General features: G+C 52.5%; 1 protein-coding gene across 2 annotated transcripts in view; it reads left to right on the top strand.

Moving 5' to 3' along the window:
• Positions 1 to 15,744, top strand: part of POMT2 (protein O-mannosyltransferase 2) — a 55,008-nt gene that overhangs the window by 35,064 nt on the left and 4,200 nt on the right. For both annotated transcript variants that reach the window (XM_037031674.1, XM_037031675.1), the window contains 10 exons: positions 724 to 833; positions 3,774 to 3,840; positions 6,326 to 6,395; positions 8,721 to 8,799; positions 9,909 to 10,060; positions 10,474 to 10,565; positions 11,598 to 11,674; positions 14,767 to 14,838; positions 15,139 to 15,198; positions 15,291 to 15,396. In XM_037031674.1, the coding sequence (XP_036887569.1) occupies positions 724 to 833; positions 3,774 to 3,840; positions 6,326 to 6,395; positions 8,721 to 8,799; positions 9,909 to 10,060; positions 10,474 to 10,565; positions 11,598 to 11,674; positions 14,767 to 14,838; positions 15,139 to 15,198; positions 15,291 to 15,396 (885 nt within the window). The remainder of the gene's footprint in view (positions 1 to 723; positions 834 to 3,773; positions 3,841 to 6,325; positions 6,396 to 8,720; positions 8,800 to 9,908; positions 10,061 to 10,473; positions 10,566 to 11,597; positions 11,675 to 14,766; positions 14,839 to 15,138; positions 15,199 to 15,290; positions 15,397 to 15,744) is intronic.

Below are 15,744 nucleotides of genomic sequence, written 5' to 3' on the forward strand. Positions count from 1 at the left end.
GCCGCCTCTGGAAGGCTGTTGCAGGCACTGAGCCGGGCGTGGCGGTGGCAGCCACAGAGGTAAGGCAGGCGGGTAGACACAAGGGGGACTGCACATAGGAAGGGAGGAGGAAGATGTGCTAAGGACCAGAGCCCAGGAGATTGTTTCCTGGAGGCAAGGACTGCGTCTTTCAGTCTCCCTGGAGCCTTGCACAGTGCTGAGAACACAGTGAACCCTCTAAGATGGAGAAGGGGATGAGAAATAGGAAAGCAGGCAAAATAGTTGGTTTGTAAAGGTAGATTTTGAGTTCTACATTAGGGAGGTTGCCTTGGAGATGCTTGGGGACATCCATGCCAGGGGGCCAGCAGGCTTGGGGCTGGAACTTTCAAAGGAGGAATCAGCCAAGTGAAAGGTGACTGATGCCATGGCCATGGTTGTAGCCCATAAGGAGGAGGAAGAGGACAAGGCTGAGGCCAGGTTATTGGGGCCACAGGGGGAAGGGGACTTCCCCTATTGCCCCTATTGCTATTACCCAGCTCCTTCTGAAATGGGAGGGAAGCAGGCAGCACCCTGCAGTGGACTCCCTCTCGAGCCAGCAGAGCGGCAGGAGTGAGGAGTCAGCTGTGCACCTGCTGGGCAGCCCGGGGCCCAGTGGGGTCTGCGAGAGGGTTGGTGAGCCCTGGGGCTGGGAAGGCTTCTTGCATTGCGTCTGCTCACACCCTGCACTGTCGTCCTTCCTCCTAGACCTGGCCTACGGCTCTGTGATCACCGTGAAGAACCTGCAGATGGCCATCGGCTATCTCCACTCCCACAGGCACCTGTATCCTGAGGGCGTTGGCGCCCGCCAGCAGCAGGTCAGCGAGCCCTGGTGCACCTGTGTCGCAGCAACACCCCACTGTTTGTGGGACTGAACCAGCCCTTTCCCTTCTCGCCTCTGGCCCTTTGCCTGCTGTTTCCCCAGCTTGAAACATTCTTCTTCCTCCCACACCCTCTCCTCTTCCCTCTGGCTAACTCTAGCTTCTCTGGGCGTCAGCTGAGGTGCTCCCCTCTGACCACCGAGACCCACCTCTACCTGGCACTGGGCCAGGTGCCTCTGGCACCCATTACAGGCCCGTGGAGTAGCCCTCTGCACACTGAGTTGTGAGGGCTGCCTTCCTCCTCTCTCTTTGTTCCTTGGTTGTTAGTTCCTCAAGTGCCCGGTACGGAGTAGACGGTGAATAAACGGTGGCGGTTGTAAACATAGACCTAGGAACCAGACTAGATTCTCTGGGTTTCAGTCCTGGTTCCACTAAATAGAACTTGGAACAAACTCCTTCACCTTCTATATCCTCATCTTTCAACTGGGGAGAAGAAGTAGTACCTCTGTCCATCACAGGGGGCACAGAGAGTGCGCACTGGAAGGTGCACGAGTGTTGTCTGGATGCGTGAGCCATACTGTGCCCACGTCCTTGTGAGGGGTGGGGGTGTGGCTGTGGCTGTGGTGGGCGGTGCCTGGGAGGGAGAAGCAGGAAGGGGCAGAGGTTGGTGGGGTCAGACTGTGGGAGGCCTGCTGTGTTACAGTAGCTCTGACTTTGTTCTGGAGACACGGGGGAGGCACTGGAAGTTCTCGGTGGATGACAAGATACGATTAGATCTCTCATGTAGAAAGGTAACTCCAGCAAGGCTGTGATGGATTGAAGTGGGTGCAGGCTGGAGGTGAGGAGCCAGTTAGGAGGCAATAATCATGATAAGGGGTGGTGACCGGAGAACTGAGGGGGGAACGGATTCCGGAAACACTTCCCGGGGTGAATGTCAGGGCCCAGTGACTGGCGGGTGCCAGGGTTGAGCTGTGTCCAGGTCTGTGGTTGGAGGTCCAGGCATGTGTGTGATAACGCCGGCCACCGGTCAGAAACGAAGGAGGCAGAATGACCTGGGAGGTAGGGGAGTTTCCTTTGTATGTTTTGGATACAGACGTGTCACAGGAGGGAGAGCTGAGCGTGTAGCGAATGGGCATTAGGGACATAGCAGAAGAGGTGACATTGCACAGGAAGAGTGCGCAGAGCGAGAAGGGCCAGTGAAGGAACCACGGGGAACAGCAACATGGAAGGTGGTGTTACAGGTGCTCAGAGTAGTGCCAGAAGAGGCTGATGAGGAGTAAAACACACACAGAGTGCACACGTGAGCACCACACACACACAGTGCACACATGAGCACCACACACATGCTACAGGTGCTCAGAGTAGTGCCAGAAGAGGCTGATGAGGAGTAAAACACACACAGAGTGCACACATGAGCACCACACACATGTTCCAGGTGCTCAGAGTATTGCTAGAGGAGGCTGATGAGGAGTAAAACACACACAGAGTACACACGTGAGCACCACACACACAGTGCACACATGAGCACCACACACATGTTACAGGTGCTCAGAGTAGTGCTAGAAGAGGCTGATGAGGAGTAAAACACACACAGAGTGCACACGTGAGCACCACACACATACAGTGCACAGATGAGCACTACACACATGCACACAATGCACACATGAGCAACACACACAGTGCACACATGAGCACCACACACACAGAGAGTGCACACGTGAGCACCACAAAACCTTGACCCCCTCGAGCAAATCCAGGCGGGGTGGGCTGTACACAGCTCCTGTTCAGGAGTGTGGGCTACCAGAACCTGTGGCCTCTTGGCTCTTCTTAATACTGTTTTCCCTAATTTTTTTCTGAGAAAGCGGAGCCCTGAAATCAGGCACAGTCCAAGCATAGTTATTTTCCTAAGTGCTAATTCCAGATCTCTTTGCAAGTAGATCAGTTGTGTTTTGTCCAGTTGGGGTTGTAAACATTTGTGGTGTATGCGAATGCCTGCATTTCTGTTGTTTCTGGGAGTTTGCGCTCTGGTTTACACCATCGGCCTAATTGTGTATGTGTTGTCTCTATCCCGGGAGCCGTGGAGTTAGCTGCCTTGGTTTGAATCCTTACTCGCCGGCTGATAAGCTGTGTGACCTTGAAAAATTGCTTGACCTCAGATTCCTTGGAGGTGAGGTGGGAACACCATGCAGCAGTACAGCACCTGCAGCGGAGGTCATCTTGCCCGGTGCCCAGCTGGGGCCGGAGCAGTGCCAGGGGGCAAGTGGCCGCCACCCGCAGCATCACGTCTTACAGGCCTTTTCCTGTGCTGGTGACCTTCGCTGTGGCTGTATGATATTCTGACCTGTGGACATGCCGCCCTGTTCACTGCTCCTCCACCATCAGACATTTAGACTCTTTCCAGACTTTTGGGTTAGACCAATCACAGCATGGCACGTGGGCGTGCACCCATACACACGTGTGGAAAGTCAACATACACAAAATAGCCGTGGGCTAAAACAGCAGGCTTCTAGGCTGAGATAGTTAAGGAGCTTTTCTGTGTCCTTTGGCCACTTTCTAGAAACTGTAACATAGGAAATTTTCATTTAGAGAGTTCGAGGTGTGCCCTAAATCCTCTTTGTGTGCCGGAGACTGTTTTGAAAGGGATTGTGGTTCTGCCTTCTGGGAGGCTGGCACTTGAAAGACAGGTGCAGGAGACCGAAAAGAGACAAATCAAGAGACTCTAGTGGGAAAAGTCCCCTAAATGCAGAAGGAAGGAGAGAAGCCCGCTCACCAGCGCTGCTTCTGAGTCCTGCTGGGAAGCTCGGCCCCTCGGGTTAGTGGCTGGGGTTTCTGAAAGGCTGAAGCAGTGCGGGTTTGCCCTTGGGGCTGGTGTGCTTGTCGTGGGCTGGTCGTGCTGACAGTGATGTGTTCTCCTTCCCACCCCCTCCCCCTCCCCAGGTCACCACCTATTTGCACAAGGACTACAACAACCTGTGGATTGTCAAGAAACACGATACAAACTCAGGTAATGTGGCAGGGACCTGGTGCTTCTTGTCATTGCTGACTCTGAGCCCTCCCTGACATTTCTCAGGCCTCCAAAAGAAGGGTATAGAGGTGGGTTTTCCTGAGCACTCTTGACAACATCTTTCTTCCCCATCTCAGTTACCCTTTAACTGTTATTTATTGAGCTTCTGCTGTGGCCAGAGTGCTCTTGTCAGCCGAGGGGATTAGCCCTGAGCAAGACAAGATGAGATCTGTCACTTCGAAGCCAGAGTGCGGGCCAAGGCTCAGACTCCATCCAGAGGGCCACCTGGGCATGCCACCCGGGGCAGTGAATGGCCCCAGCTGGGGCACAGGGTGGCCGCTCTCATTTCTGATTTAGGACACACCAAGCATTGCAGACCCTAGCGTGTGGAGCAGCTCAGGGTGTGTTGATTTGCTAGAGTGCAGCTGCCTAGTGGTCATCCCTGGACTGGGCCGGCCAGAGGTCTGACAGCCCGCCAGGCTGGTGCCGGCCCCTCACTCAGAGCCTGCTGGTGTGCCTCTGCCCGGCCTGGGCCGGCCGCTCTGAGGCATGCCGTCGGGCTCTCGGCGCTTTATGACGTGGACCGTGTCTGGATGTTCCTGTTTCCGTCAGACAGCGAGCTCCTGCAGATTATGCCTCTGCCACAGCATCGAGAGAGCAGGGGGCATCGCCCACTCACGTCTGAGCCCCTGCAGGGGCTTCTGTGCCTCCAGTGCTCCCTGCGACCCCTCAGCAACCCCCACCAGGCTCAGCCTGTCTGGAGTCAGCTCCTCCTGAGCCCTTGTGGGGAATGGGCAGACGCTCATCTTAATTCACCTTCTTTGTTCGTTTCCGCGCCTCCTCTTCTTGCCGTGATTTTTGGATTAGGAATGTTGCCTACACGGTCACTGGCTTTGTATACCATTCCTCAGTAATAGAAAGTAGGACGCTCTCGGGCAGGGTCTCTGTGTATACCTTTTTAATACTGGTATCGGCTGTGTTTTGATTCCACAGGCCAAACTTAAATGGTCTATCACCGTGAGGTGTTATGAGGGAAGGCCAGCTTTACTTCGAAAGTCATGTGGCCATGCGCCAAATCTTAGAAGATCCCTGGTCTGTTATTCCACTGTGGCTACTTGGTTAGAGTCGTTGCATTTCACCTGAGCAGCTAAGGATTTGTGTGAAGGCAGACAGCTACCAGCACTATGGGAAATGGGAGCTGTGTGGACTGAGGTGATGGCTGTAAATATCCACCCCCCAATTTTGTATGAAGTAAAGCTTTCCTTTCCGTTGACTTTTTTGATTAGTCATCTTGCTGATTCGTCTTTTAAGGAGACCTTAAAAGGAGTGGGCGTCTCTCTGGTTGAGTCTTCTCACTCTCTTGAGAGCCAGTGACCTGTGCTGGTAAATTTGTCTTCCTGACCGTGAGTGTAGGTGTCTCACTGTTGGGGACAGAAATTTGCAAGGATTCTTCTGTGTCGCTGTGATTACTGCCAGTTCCTTTTCCGTCATCATTGCCTTTCTAGATCCTGGTCAGTTTTGACTTCTGGGTGCTACAGAGTACAGTCCACTCCTGAACAACGCGGGGGTTGGGGCTCTGGCTTCCTGCACAGTCGGAAATCCACGTATAGCTTCTGACTCCCCCAAACTTAACTACCAATAGCCTACTGTTGACCGGAAGCCTTGCTGAAAGACAGCATCAGCAGTCGGTTAACACGTGTGTTCTATGGTATGTGTATCGTGTGCTATATTCTTAGAGTAAAGTAAGCCAGAAAAGAGAAAATGTTATGAAGTAAAGTCATAGAGAGGAGACAATACAGTCGCAGTGTTTACTGAAGAGCCCGTGTGTAAGTGGACCTGTGTAGTTTAGACCTGCGTTGTTCGAGTGTCACTGGCCTCCTGCTTTTTCATCATTTCCTCATTTTCTTCACCTCACTCTTCACAAGTGCATTGCCAGAGACAAGATAATCACTGGCACAGTTTGCAGAGTTTAACATTTGATTTTGAGGAGAACAGGGAAGATGGTGATTTGCATGGAATTAATTTTGGAAGACTAGCTTTTACTACTAAAAGGAAAACCTTACTACTGCTTGGCTGCCCAGCTGAAAACCCTCCCAGCGGGGGCTTCGGTGCCCGTCAGCCGAGGCCGCAGCTTCCAGCCTGGCAGGTGCAGTCTGGCCCCGGCTGTTCATGAGCCCACATGCTCCCAGTCTTCTCCGTGCCCACCCACCTTCCCCGTATGCAACCATCAAATAGTTTTGTTCTTTTGTACTTCTCTGCCTTTGCCCGACGTTGTGCACCCGGCAAAACTCTCCCTCTCCGTTAAGAGTCTTTTCAAGCATCATGTTGGGACACCCCTCTCTAGTCCCCTGAGAGAGTCGGGGGCCTTTCTCTCTGGTCTCACGGCTCTGATAGAACCTCTGGCACCTGCCACCGCCTGTGACTCAGTCCACAGGGGCCTAACGAGTGGGTGGTTTCAGTATCAGAGCTTGTTTCTCCTTGGCAGATCACCTAGACCCTTCGTTCCCAGTGGAGTTTGTACGACATGGAGACATTGTTCGACTAGAGCATAAAGAGTAAGCAATTTGCTGTTTGGGGTAAGTGGGATGGGCCCCGAGAATGGGGGGTGGGGAGGTGGGGAGTTTTTTGGGGCTGGAAATAAACAGAAGTCAGATGTGGCTGAGGGTGTATCTGTGGAACCAGGCTGCATTTTTGGATTGCAGCGTGGTTTTTGCAAAGGTCCATGAGATAAGCTGCCCAGCTTTTGCCTCCCTGTTTTGGCTTTGGGGACTTTGATGTTTGAAGGTATCTTTCTTAGAGGACAGAAAAAAAATTTCAGTTGCCTAAAACTGCTTCTTCAGTGGCCACCTTTAGAAAGATATAAGAGTCTTTTTCCAAGAATATGGCAAGCTAGTTTATTTAACTAATGTTTTCATTGAAAATGATTAATATAAAAAGTGGAATATAAATATAAAACTAGAATAATGTAAAAGCATCTTCTAAAAAGCACCACACAGCTGACAAGATAGTAAGGAGTCACCAGGCCAGAATCTAAGTGAAAGGGGGATCCAGCAAAATAAGGGGGCACTGTGTGTGACCCCCAGTCTGGAGTTTCCATCCTTGATTTTGACTGCCTCTTGAGAGATGCAGTTTTAAAGTCAAAGTCCTGGGTCCACCCAAAGCGGTAACTTTATTAACCGATCCCCCAAATTGGGAGCCCTAAAAAGGTTAGAGTAAGGGTAAATCTGCCCTGTCTACATATGAAAAAGTTACCTTGGCCCTGGCTGGTGTAGCTCAGTGGATTGAGCACAGGCCTATGAAGCAAAGGGTCACTGGTTCGATTCCTAGTCAGGGCACATGCCTGGGTTGCAGGCCAGGTCCTTGTTGGGGGGACACACGAGTGGCAACCACACATTAAAATTGCTTTCCCACTCTTTCTCCTCTCTCTAAAATAAATAAATAAATAAATAAATAAGTGTTTAAAAAGAGAAAGTGCATTTAAAAAAAAGTTACTTTGGTGCTGAGCAGAGTGCTGAGGAGGGCTTGGGGGCAGCGGGGCTGGGAGGCACTGCCGCTGGTCCCCCAGACGATGTAACTACCAGTTGGTTGATCTTCACATGGATTTGCAGCCCAAATTCATTTCCCCTGGATGGTCTCAAAACCTTTAAGCCAGGAGTTTAAACAAACATGATGGTGGCTCGGTAATGTCTCCTAGCTGTCTGGCTAAAAGCAAAGGTAAGTCTTCTTTTGGGAAAGACATTGTCATCGCTTCCCGTAAAAAAGCTTTTCAGTGACAGTGAATAGTACACAGTAAAATAATAATTAAACACACAAGGAACTAGGACACCACATGCAAGAATCAATAAGAACAATAGCTAGAGGAAGCAGCTCTCAAAAGTTTCATGTACAGTCCCTGGCTGGGTGGCTTGGTTGGTTAGAGCATCATCCCGTACACCAAAAAGGTCGCGGGTTCAATCCCTGGTCAGGGCACATTCCTAGATTGTGGGTTTGATCCCCAGTCAGGGCCGTATGGGAGGCAAATGATCAATGTTTCTCTCTCTCTCTCTCTTCCTCTCCTTCAAAAATCAATGAACATATCCTTGAGTGAGGATTAAAAAAACATCCTTTGTGTGTATTAGAATTATCAGATACAGATACTTTTATAGATACAGAATCAGATATCAGATACTTTTAAAAATCAGAGGTTATATTATAGAAAAGCTATGAGAGTGTTTTTTTCTGGTCATTATGATTATGGATACTTAAAATTTTAATTGTAGTATTAAGTATTTTTCATTTTATTAATAAATCATGTCATTAAATTTTATTTTTGAAAATTTCTAAAACTTTTATAATGAACATTTATTTCTTATTATGGATTAAAGTAAGCACAAAGTAAATAAAAGCTAAACTAGACCCCCACTTTCCCCACAGAGCCCCCCTTTATAAAGCTGGACATGGGAGCAGAATGAGCAGACGGAGGGAGGAGGTCTGCTGTGTCAGGCACATGTAGATTGCAGATTTAATCTTCCTCTCCCCACACCTGCAAGCTAAGGGCTTCAGGGCCACCACGCTGATGTCATTCCGCAACCACCCCCCCCCCCCCCGCNTTTAAAAATCAGAGGTTATATTATAGAAAAGCTATGAGAGTGTTTTTTTCTGGTCATTATGATTATGGATACTTAAAATTTTAATTGTAGTATTAAGTATTTTTCATTGTTCTCTGGATGTTTCTTGTGAGTACGGCAAGTAGGCAGGAAGTTCCTGTCGTGTTGAATTTAATACTCAGATTCTTTTCTTTTGCCACACTAACAGATGAGGCTTAAATAACCTTGGTTGAAGAAGAAACGCTGCACATCTCTTTCTTCGAGGTAACGGCGCTTCTCTCTTCCAACTTCCAGGACTTCTCGGAACCTGCACAGTCACTATCATGAGGCCCCCCTGACCCGGAAGCACTATCAAGTCACTGGCTATGGCCTAGTAAGTGAGCGACGGCAGTGTGAGCAGGATGTGAAAAATGGTGGGCCTGGCTCCGGGCCACACGGCGGACACAGCCTCCCAGGACCCCAGCATGTCCCTATGGATGGCAGGCTGCGCGGGGGGGCTCTCTGCCTGTCTGGGGCCTTTGGCTAGGTTTGCTGTGGGGAAAGCGGCCCGTGAAGTTTGTCTGCTTCCGCCTCTCTCCTCCCATAGTAACCATGCCGTTTTTATGTTCTTACACTTAATAAATGTCAGATATCAGTACTGTTTGGGTCCCTTTTAAATCACATTGGACATCGAAGCCACAGACCCACAACGGGACCCCAGGTGACTATGTAAGTTTATCCTTTGCCAGGTCCCAAAGTCCTATTTGCCTTATTTTGAAGGATTACTTCCCTGTTCTGCAGAGGGATATTAACCACATTGCTTTTGGATTTTTACCGCCTTGAGGTGATGCAGTTAACAGAGGAAGCTCAATGAGTACTTAGGGCTCAGGGAGTAATTTGAAAACAGAAACAGCCAGTGGGTAACTAGACTTATGACTCTCAGTTACGTTCCCCTCCGGGGCTTTGGTGTACCAGTATGAGTTCTGGGTTTCATCAAGTGGACTTGAATCCTATTTGCTCATCCCAGTGGGTGCTACATCCAAGACTCTGAACTTCACCTTGTGGGCCTCTGCTGGGGAGAATGAGACACAATTGCTTTAATTTCCAAAGTGCAACACCCAGGCCAGACCCTTCTGGCTTAGATGAGTGAGGGCCCAGACGGCCAGGGTAATGGAGACAAACGGCCCAAATGCACTCGTGTTGGCTCAGGGGGATGCCTTGAGTTTGGTTTAAGGTCAGAAACTTCTCTTTAGAACTTTGACGCTTGTCCTGTGCAGTGAAGGGTTGGACTTCCAGTCCAGGAGTTGGGCCATGTCCTTGGCAGTGGCAGTGAGTAGAGCAGCGTCCATCACTTGGGGTATTTCCCTGGTCCTTGTGTTCCCTTTCCTGCCTCGGTCATTTCGGGCATTTCAGTCTTCAATCTTTGTGACATGGTGGCATCTGAAATGTCTTCTCTCAGGTCATCTTACTTTCTTTGTACTTTTTTCTTGATTTAACTGGCAGAATGGGACAGGGGACTCAAATGATTTCTGGCGGATCGAGATTATAAACAGAAAACATGGAAACCGGGTCAAAGTGCTGAGAAGTCGCATTCGCTTCATTCATCTGGTCACAGGTTGTGTCCTGGGCTCCTCGGGAAAGGTTCTGCCCAAGTGGTGAGTCTCTGGGGCTTTGGTGTTCCAGCCGAGGCTCGTGCTTTTCCTTTCGCACTGCAAGTGGTCCAGAAGCTTCTGCTCCCCCGTTATCAACATTCATCTCATGTTTGCTTATTATTAGTGGGAGGTGGAGGGAGAAAAGGCATCAGGTGTGTTACAGAGCACAGAGTCCGGAGTTCCTTTGGTGTTGTATGTGTTTGGACATTTGAACATTTGTGCATGTGGTTTGTGACAACTGCCTGGGTCTCGAGGTCTTTCTGAAATGGGCATTGTGTATGCCAGAACACACCTGGTGCAGGGGTGCAAAGGCATGGCCACTGTGTTGAAGAGAGAGGGGTGCCGTGGAGGAAGGGCGGGGGGTGGCCCTTCGTGCTGGCGAGTGGCGGGTCTTCTGTGACTGCCTGTCTTCACAGGGGCTGGGAGCAGGTGGAAGTCACTTGCAACCCGTACCTGAAGGAAACCCTCAGCTCCATGTGGAACGTGGAGGACCACATCAATCCCAAACGTGAGTGAGGGCACTTCCGGGGCTGGCTCTGACCTTAGAATGAGAAGCCGTTATAGATGCTGCTGCCACTTTACCTCATTGTTTCCACTTTCCTTTTTAAATCTCACCTCCTGGTAAGAGCTGTCTAGGGAGGTGGCTCCTTTTCCTTCTCGGTCACTTAAACTTCCGCTCCTTGAGATGACCAGGGACCTCACTGGAGGCCAGAGCTCACTGCCTCTTCTCGCTTTCCTTGCCTTTTGCTGGATTGTTCTCTTCTTCCCGGTCGCGCCTGTGTTGCCGGTCCCTACGTCTCGTCTGCTCCTGGGCCCTTCTGAACCCTGCACCGTGGGCACCTCCCTGTCCCCGGGACTTGGTGCAGGCTGGGGCTTTCCCTCCACCCCCTGTGGAGAGCGCCTGCCCTCCCTGCATCCAGCCTCAGCCCTGGGTCCGAGCCCACAGCTGTGCTCCTGGGCTGCAGTTCGACATTTCCCCTGCCGCGCCCTCTCCCGCTCCATGACTGCCGGATTCATCCTCTGTGGTTAGATTGCCCACTCCTTGCTTCTGCTTGATTTCTTCTCTCCACGCTTCCCGTTTCATTCCTTTTACCACCTAATTTAACCAACCGGCTAATTCATTAACTCAACTACTCTTTGTTGAGTATGATCAGACCATGTGGAGCCCTGGGGAGAACCGGGGAATGAGGTGAACTTGGCCCCTGTCCTCACAGCCTCCTGCCGAGCGGGGTGTGGGTGGGGGTGCAGCATTGGCCGCAGCATGAAGTGAGGGGCGGCTGTGCCGAGAGCTGCCGAGCTCCGGCAATGGGCCTGTTGCCGCTTGCCTTTGTACTTCCCAAGATGCCTGATGGTGCTCAGTACAAGCCGAATGAACAACCAAGGATGGGGCCCGGCTTTCCTCCCTGTCTTTGGCACTTCCTCCTACGCGGCAGTCAGCCTGTTGGGAAAGCTGCGCTCAGACTCAGCAGCCGTGCGGGCGCCACGCGCAGCTGTGAGAGAGACTGTGTGACACAGCTTGTCTACTCTGTCCTTCTTCTAGTGCCAAACATCAGCCTGGACGTGCTGCAGCCCAGTTTCCCTGAGGTCTTGCTGGAGTCCCACCTGGTGATGATTCGGGTACTGTGCCCCCGCCCCCTGCTTGGTGGCTCCTCTGTGAGTGCTGGTTTAGTTGGCCTTCAGAGGCATTTCCAGTTGTCACAGGACGCTGACGGTGATGAAGACGATGATGATGGAGATGACAACAGTGACGATACCTGTGAAAACTTATGTAGCCCTTAGGTGCCGGGCACTCCTCTAAGCCCTGTGCATATATTGACTAATACTTATTACAGTCTTCTGGAGACTGCTGTTCCCTGTTTATGGGTGAGGGCGTTGAGGCCCGGAGAGATGAAGGCCTTGCTCAGAGTCCCTGGGCTGGGTGTCTGAGGTGGGCCCAGGCGTCTGAGCCAGGCCAGCAGGCTCTCAGGGACAGTGAGAGGGACCGACACATTCCTCCGCCCTCGGGGATGCTCAGATCTGTGCAAGGAGCGGAGCTCTGCGAATCAGTGTCCTTGGGTGAAGATTCCAAGACACTGGTAGTCCTTTCCATCCTATGAAATTTTGAGCCATTAGGATGAATAGCTAATTTGAGTGTGTCGTTTACATGCAGTGTGAAACCTTAACCATGAGCCCCTTGTGTTCCCAGGCAGACCATTTAGGGGTGAGGCTGATTGTCTTAGGGTTTTCTGAGGCCCGCTGTTTGTGCTCTGTGTCCTTAGTAGCTAACAGCAGTTTGGAGTCAAAGGTCTAAGAACATTTAAGGGAGGAAATTGATACACTGAGGAGTTTTACCCACTGGCTTCTGCTTTCCCCGGTACGTGGGACACACCCTGCTGCAGGGGATGCTGGGGGGAAGCCCTTTAGCCCGGCGAGGGAAAGCCAAGCCGGCATTCGGAGGGGGTGCGTTGGGAGCCACTGAATCCCACCCCCTGTGGCAGCTGTTGTTTTCCCTCTGGTGAGCCACTGTGGAGTGGACTTTTCTGGAAGTGCGTGTATACGCAGTGGCAGTGAATATAGTCAACTTCAGTCACCAGATTAGATTTAAAAATTCAACTTTTGTCATTTCTGCACACTGGGAGGTGATGAGTTGACAGCAAGCCATCTCTGGGTCATGTCTTCTCTGACTTCCTGCTTGTAGCTGTCACTGTGGCCTGATGACACAGCTCCTTTGAATGTGTGCCTGTCAGTCAAAGTGTCGTTCCAGGTCTGGGTAGAATTTTAAGACTGAGCCCAAATGGTCTCATTCGTTCCTCCATTATAGAGTCCAACAAGGAAAGGGACGTTGATTTCATTATCGAAGAGGTAAAGTCTCAGAAGAAAAGGGACACAGGGGACCTTCCTTCCTTAACTGATGTGGGGCTGGGATGGGCAGAGAGATCAAAATGGTCCAGACGGCGGGAGCTGCAGGGCAGAGTGGTTTTCTGCTAGCCGAGTGGAGGGCCGGAGGTGTGGGCGGAGAAGGCCTGGCGGGGTCAGCCGGACAGGCCCACTGCAGGCGGCGGCATAGAGAACGGTGTATAAATGCACGTGCCTGTAACGGTCACAGATTTTTCCTTCCTTCCATGTCTGGGTTTAGGAAGGGAGCTGGCTTTCTCAGAGTGCAATGTAGTGAGTAGGGTGCCCGTGGCTTACTACAGCTCTGGCCGGGATCCCTGAATTTGGGACTGGACAGTACTGATTTGAAGGAGTCAGTTCCCCTCAGCTGGTGCTCAGGGGTCCAGAGTGACTCATTCTTCACTCTGGGGCCTTTCCGATGGCCACAGTGGTTCAGGGGCTGTGCAGCCGGCCCCTTTGGGTCTGACCCCCCACCCAATGGCACTTTGTCCCTGGAGGAGCAGCACAGCTATTGTGTGGGGCTTGCAAGCGATTACCAACCTCTCAGGTGGTCGGATTAGTGAGGCCCCGAGTGGTGGTTCACTGAACCAGACCTTCTGGATCTTTCTTCTTTTAAAAAAATATTTTATTTATTTTTTAGAGACAGGAGATGGGAGAGAGAAAGGGAGGGGTGATTGATGTGAAAAACATCAACTGGTTGCCCCTGACGTGCACCCATCCAGAGACCTGGCCTGCGACCCAGGCATGTGCCCTGACTGGGAGTCGAGCTAGGGATCTTTTAGTTTGCAGGCTGGCACCCAACCCACTGAGCCACACCAGCCAGGGCCTGGAGCTTTCCTGGGCCAGACTAGTGGTTCTCAAGAGAGGGTGATTTTGCCTCCCAGGGGATGTTTGGCAATGCCTGGAGACGTTTTTGGTTGGCATAGCTGAGGGGCAGGGCTGCTTCTGGCATCCAGTGGCCTGAGGCCAGGGATTCGAGACATCCTACCCTGTGCAGGACAGCCCTGCACCAAAGGCTTCTCCAGCCCCAAAGGGCAGTGTGGCCGAGGCGGAGAAATCCCGCCCTGACTCCCAGCACCTCACTCCTCTTCGGGGAAACGCCTCTCGGTGTATCCTGACGACCAGGCGGGTGCCAGTCCTGGGGGTTGGGATCCAGGATCCTGACCCTCTTCCATCTGGGTTTGCTGTGTGGACTCAGGTTGTTAGGTGTTCTTGGCGGCTGGATTGAAGGAGCCAAGTGTGGGTCCCTCAGGCTAAGCCCGCACCCCCAACCGGAATGATAGCCCTTCTTGCAGGTAGAATGTGCCTCTGGGGGGCAGAGGCCCCTTACCGTCTTCAAGTGTGAACCCCAGGTGTCCATGGAGCACACAGACCGACTTCAGCAGGGCTACGGTATTACAGTGTCATGGGCTAAAGTTCGGCCACTCGTCCGTGGTCCTGGGTTTGTGTTTGAAATTGGCCCTCCGAGGGGACAGATAAGTCAGCCCTGGGGTTATGTGCCTCCTCCTCACCCTCTCCCACCTGTCTTTGGCCTGCAGGAGGGGCACATGTCCTGTGCCCGCAGAAAACAGATCCCTCGTTCCTCTTTCTCTGAGGCGGAGAGGGTCTGACTGGACTCTCAGGTGGGAAGTGGACAGCTGCTTGTCGGGAGGAGTAAGGCTGTCGTGTAGGCAGGTGGCCAGTGACAGAGAGCCGGCACCTGGTTCTTCCCGAGAGGGAGAAGGGGGAGAGAGGTCTCTCCTGACGCTTGGCCACTTCTCAGAGAACCCGTGCCGCCCTTCTCTGTCAGCCCCTCCATCCGTCCTGACCAGCTGTTCTTTGCCACCTTCCTGCAGGGGAACAGTGGCCTCAAACCCAAGGACAATGAGTTCACGTCCAAACCCTGGCACTGGCCTGTCAACTACCAGGTAGGACACCTGGCTAGAGCTCCTCCCAGGAAACGGAGCCAGGAAAGGTCCCGTTGGGACTTGGTGGAGGTGGGGTGACAGGACGAGGCCTTGCCGCCTGGCGTGGGGTGGCCGGAGGCGGGGCTCTGTGTCCTGCCTGGTTCTGCCCAGCCTTCCCAGAGAGCTCACACAGGCTTGGGCACTCGGAGCCTTCTGCCCAGGCTCCCTGTCTGTGAAAGGTGACCCGCCTCCCTCCCCCTGGAACAAGGGCAGCTAAGAAGAGCTGGCCCCCAGATCAGCAGCCTGTCCTCTGCTCCCCAGGGCCTGCGCTTCTCAGGGGTCAATGACACGGACTTCCGTGTATATCTGCTCGGCAACCCGGTGAGTGCCCGCACAGGCCTGGTTCCGACCCGCACGCTGGCCTGTGGAGAGCTACGGCTGTCCTCTCACCGCCTGTCCTCGCCTCCACGCAGGTGGTGTGGTGGCTGAACCTGGTGAGCCTTGCCCTCTACCTCCTCTCAGGGAGCATCCTGGCTGTTGCTGCGCAGAGAGGGGCGCATCTGCCTGCGGAGGTTGAAGGTCAGGTCCCTGCGCCTGTCCCTCCCCGACCTGGCCGCTGGCAGGGGGAGGCCTGCCAGTGGAGGGACCACACTTTCCCTTCTCCTTTGCTTCTTAAAGCTCAGTCACCAAGTGCCTGGTGCTGTGTTAAACACTGAACCCTCCCGGCATTCCTGGAGGGTAGGGATTATTGCCCCCACTCCTCGGATTAGGAAGCCAAGGCACAAGAGGTTAAGAAATTTGTTGCAGGACGCATGCTTATCAGTGCTAGAGCTGAGGGTCACACCCATGCATCCTGCATTCGGAGTCTCGCTCTAACCTCTTTACAGAGCTGCCCATCTGTCCCCTTCTGACCGCTCCTTGTTCCCT

This window comes from Sturnira hondurensis, unplaced genomic scaffold (assembly GCF_014824575.4).
Source record: "Sturnira hondurensis isolate 20B ecotype Veracruz unplaced genomic scaffold, ASM1482457v3 Scaffold0021143, whole genome shotgun sequence".
Taxonomy (NCBI): domain Eukaryota; kingdom Metazoa; phylum Chordata; class Mammalia; order Chiroptera; family Phyllostomidae; genus Sturnira; species Sturnira hondurensis.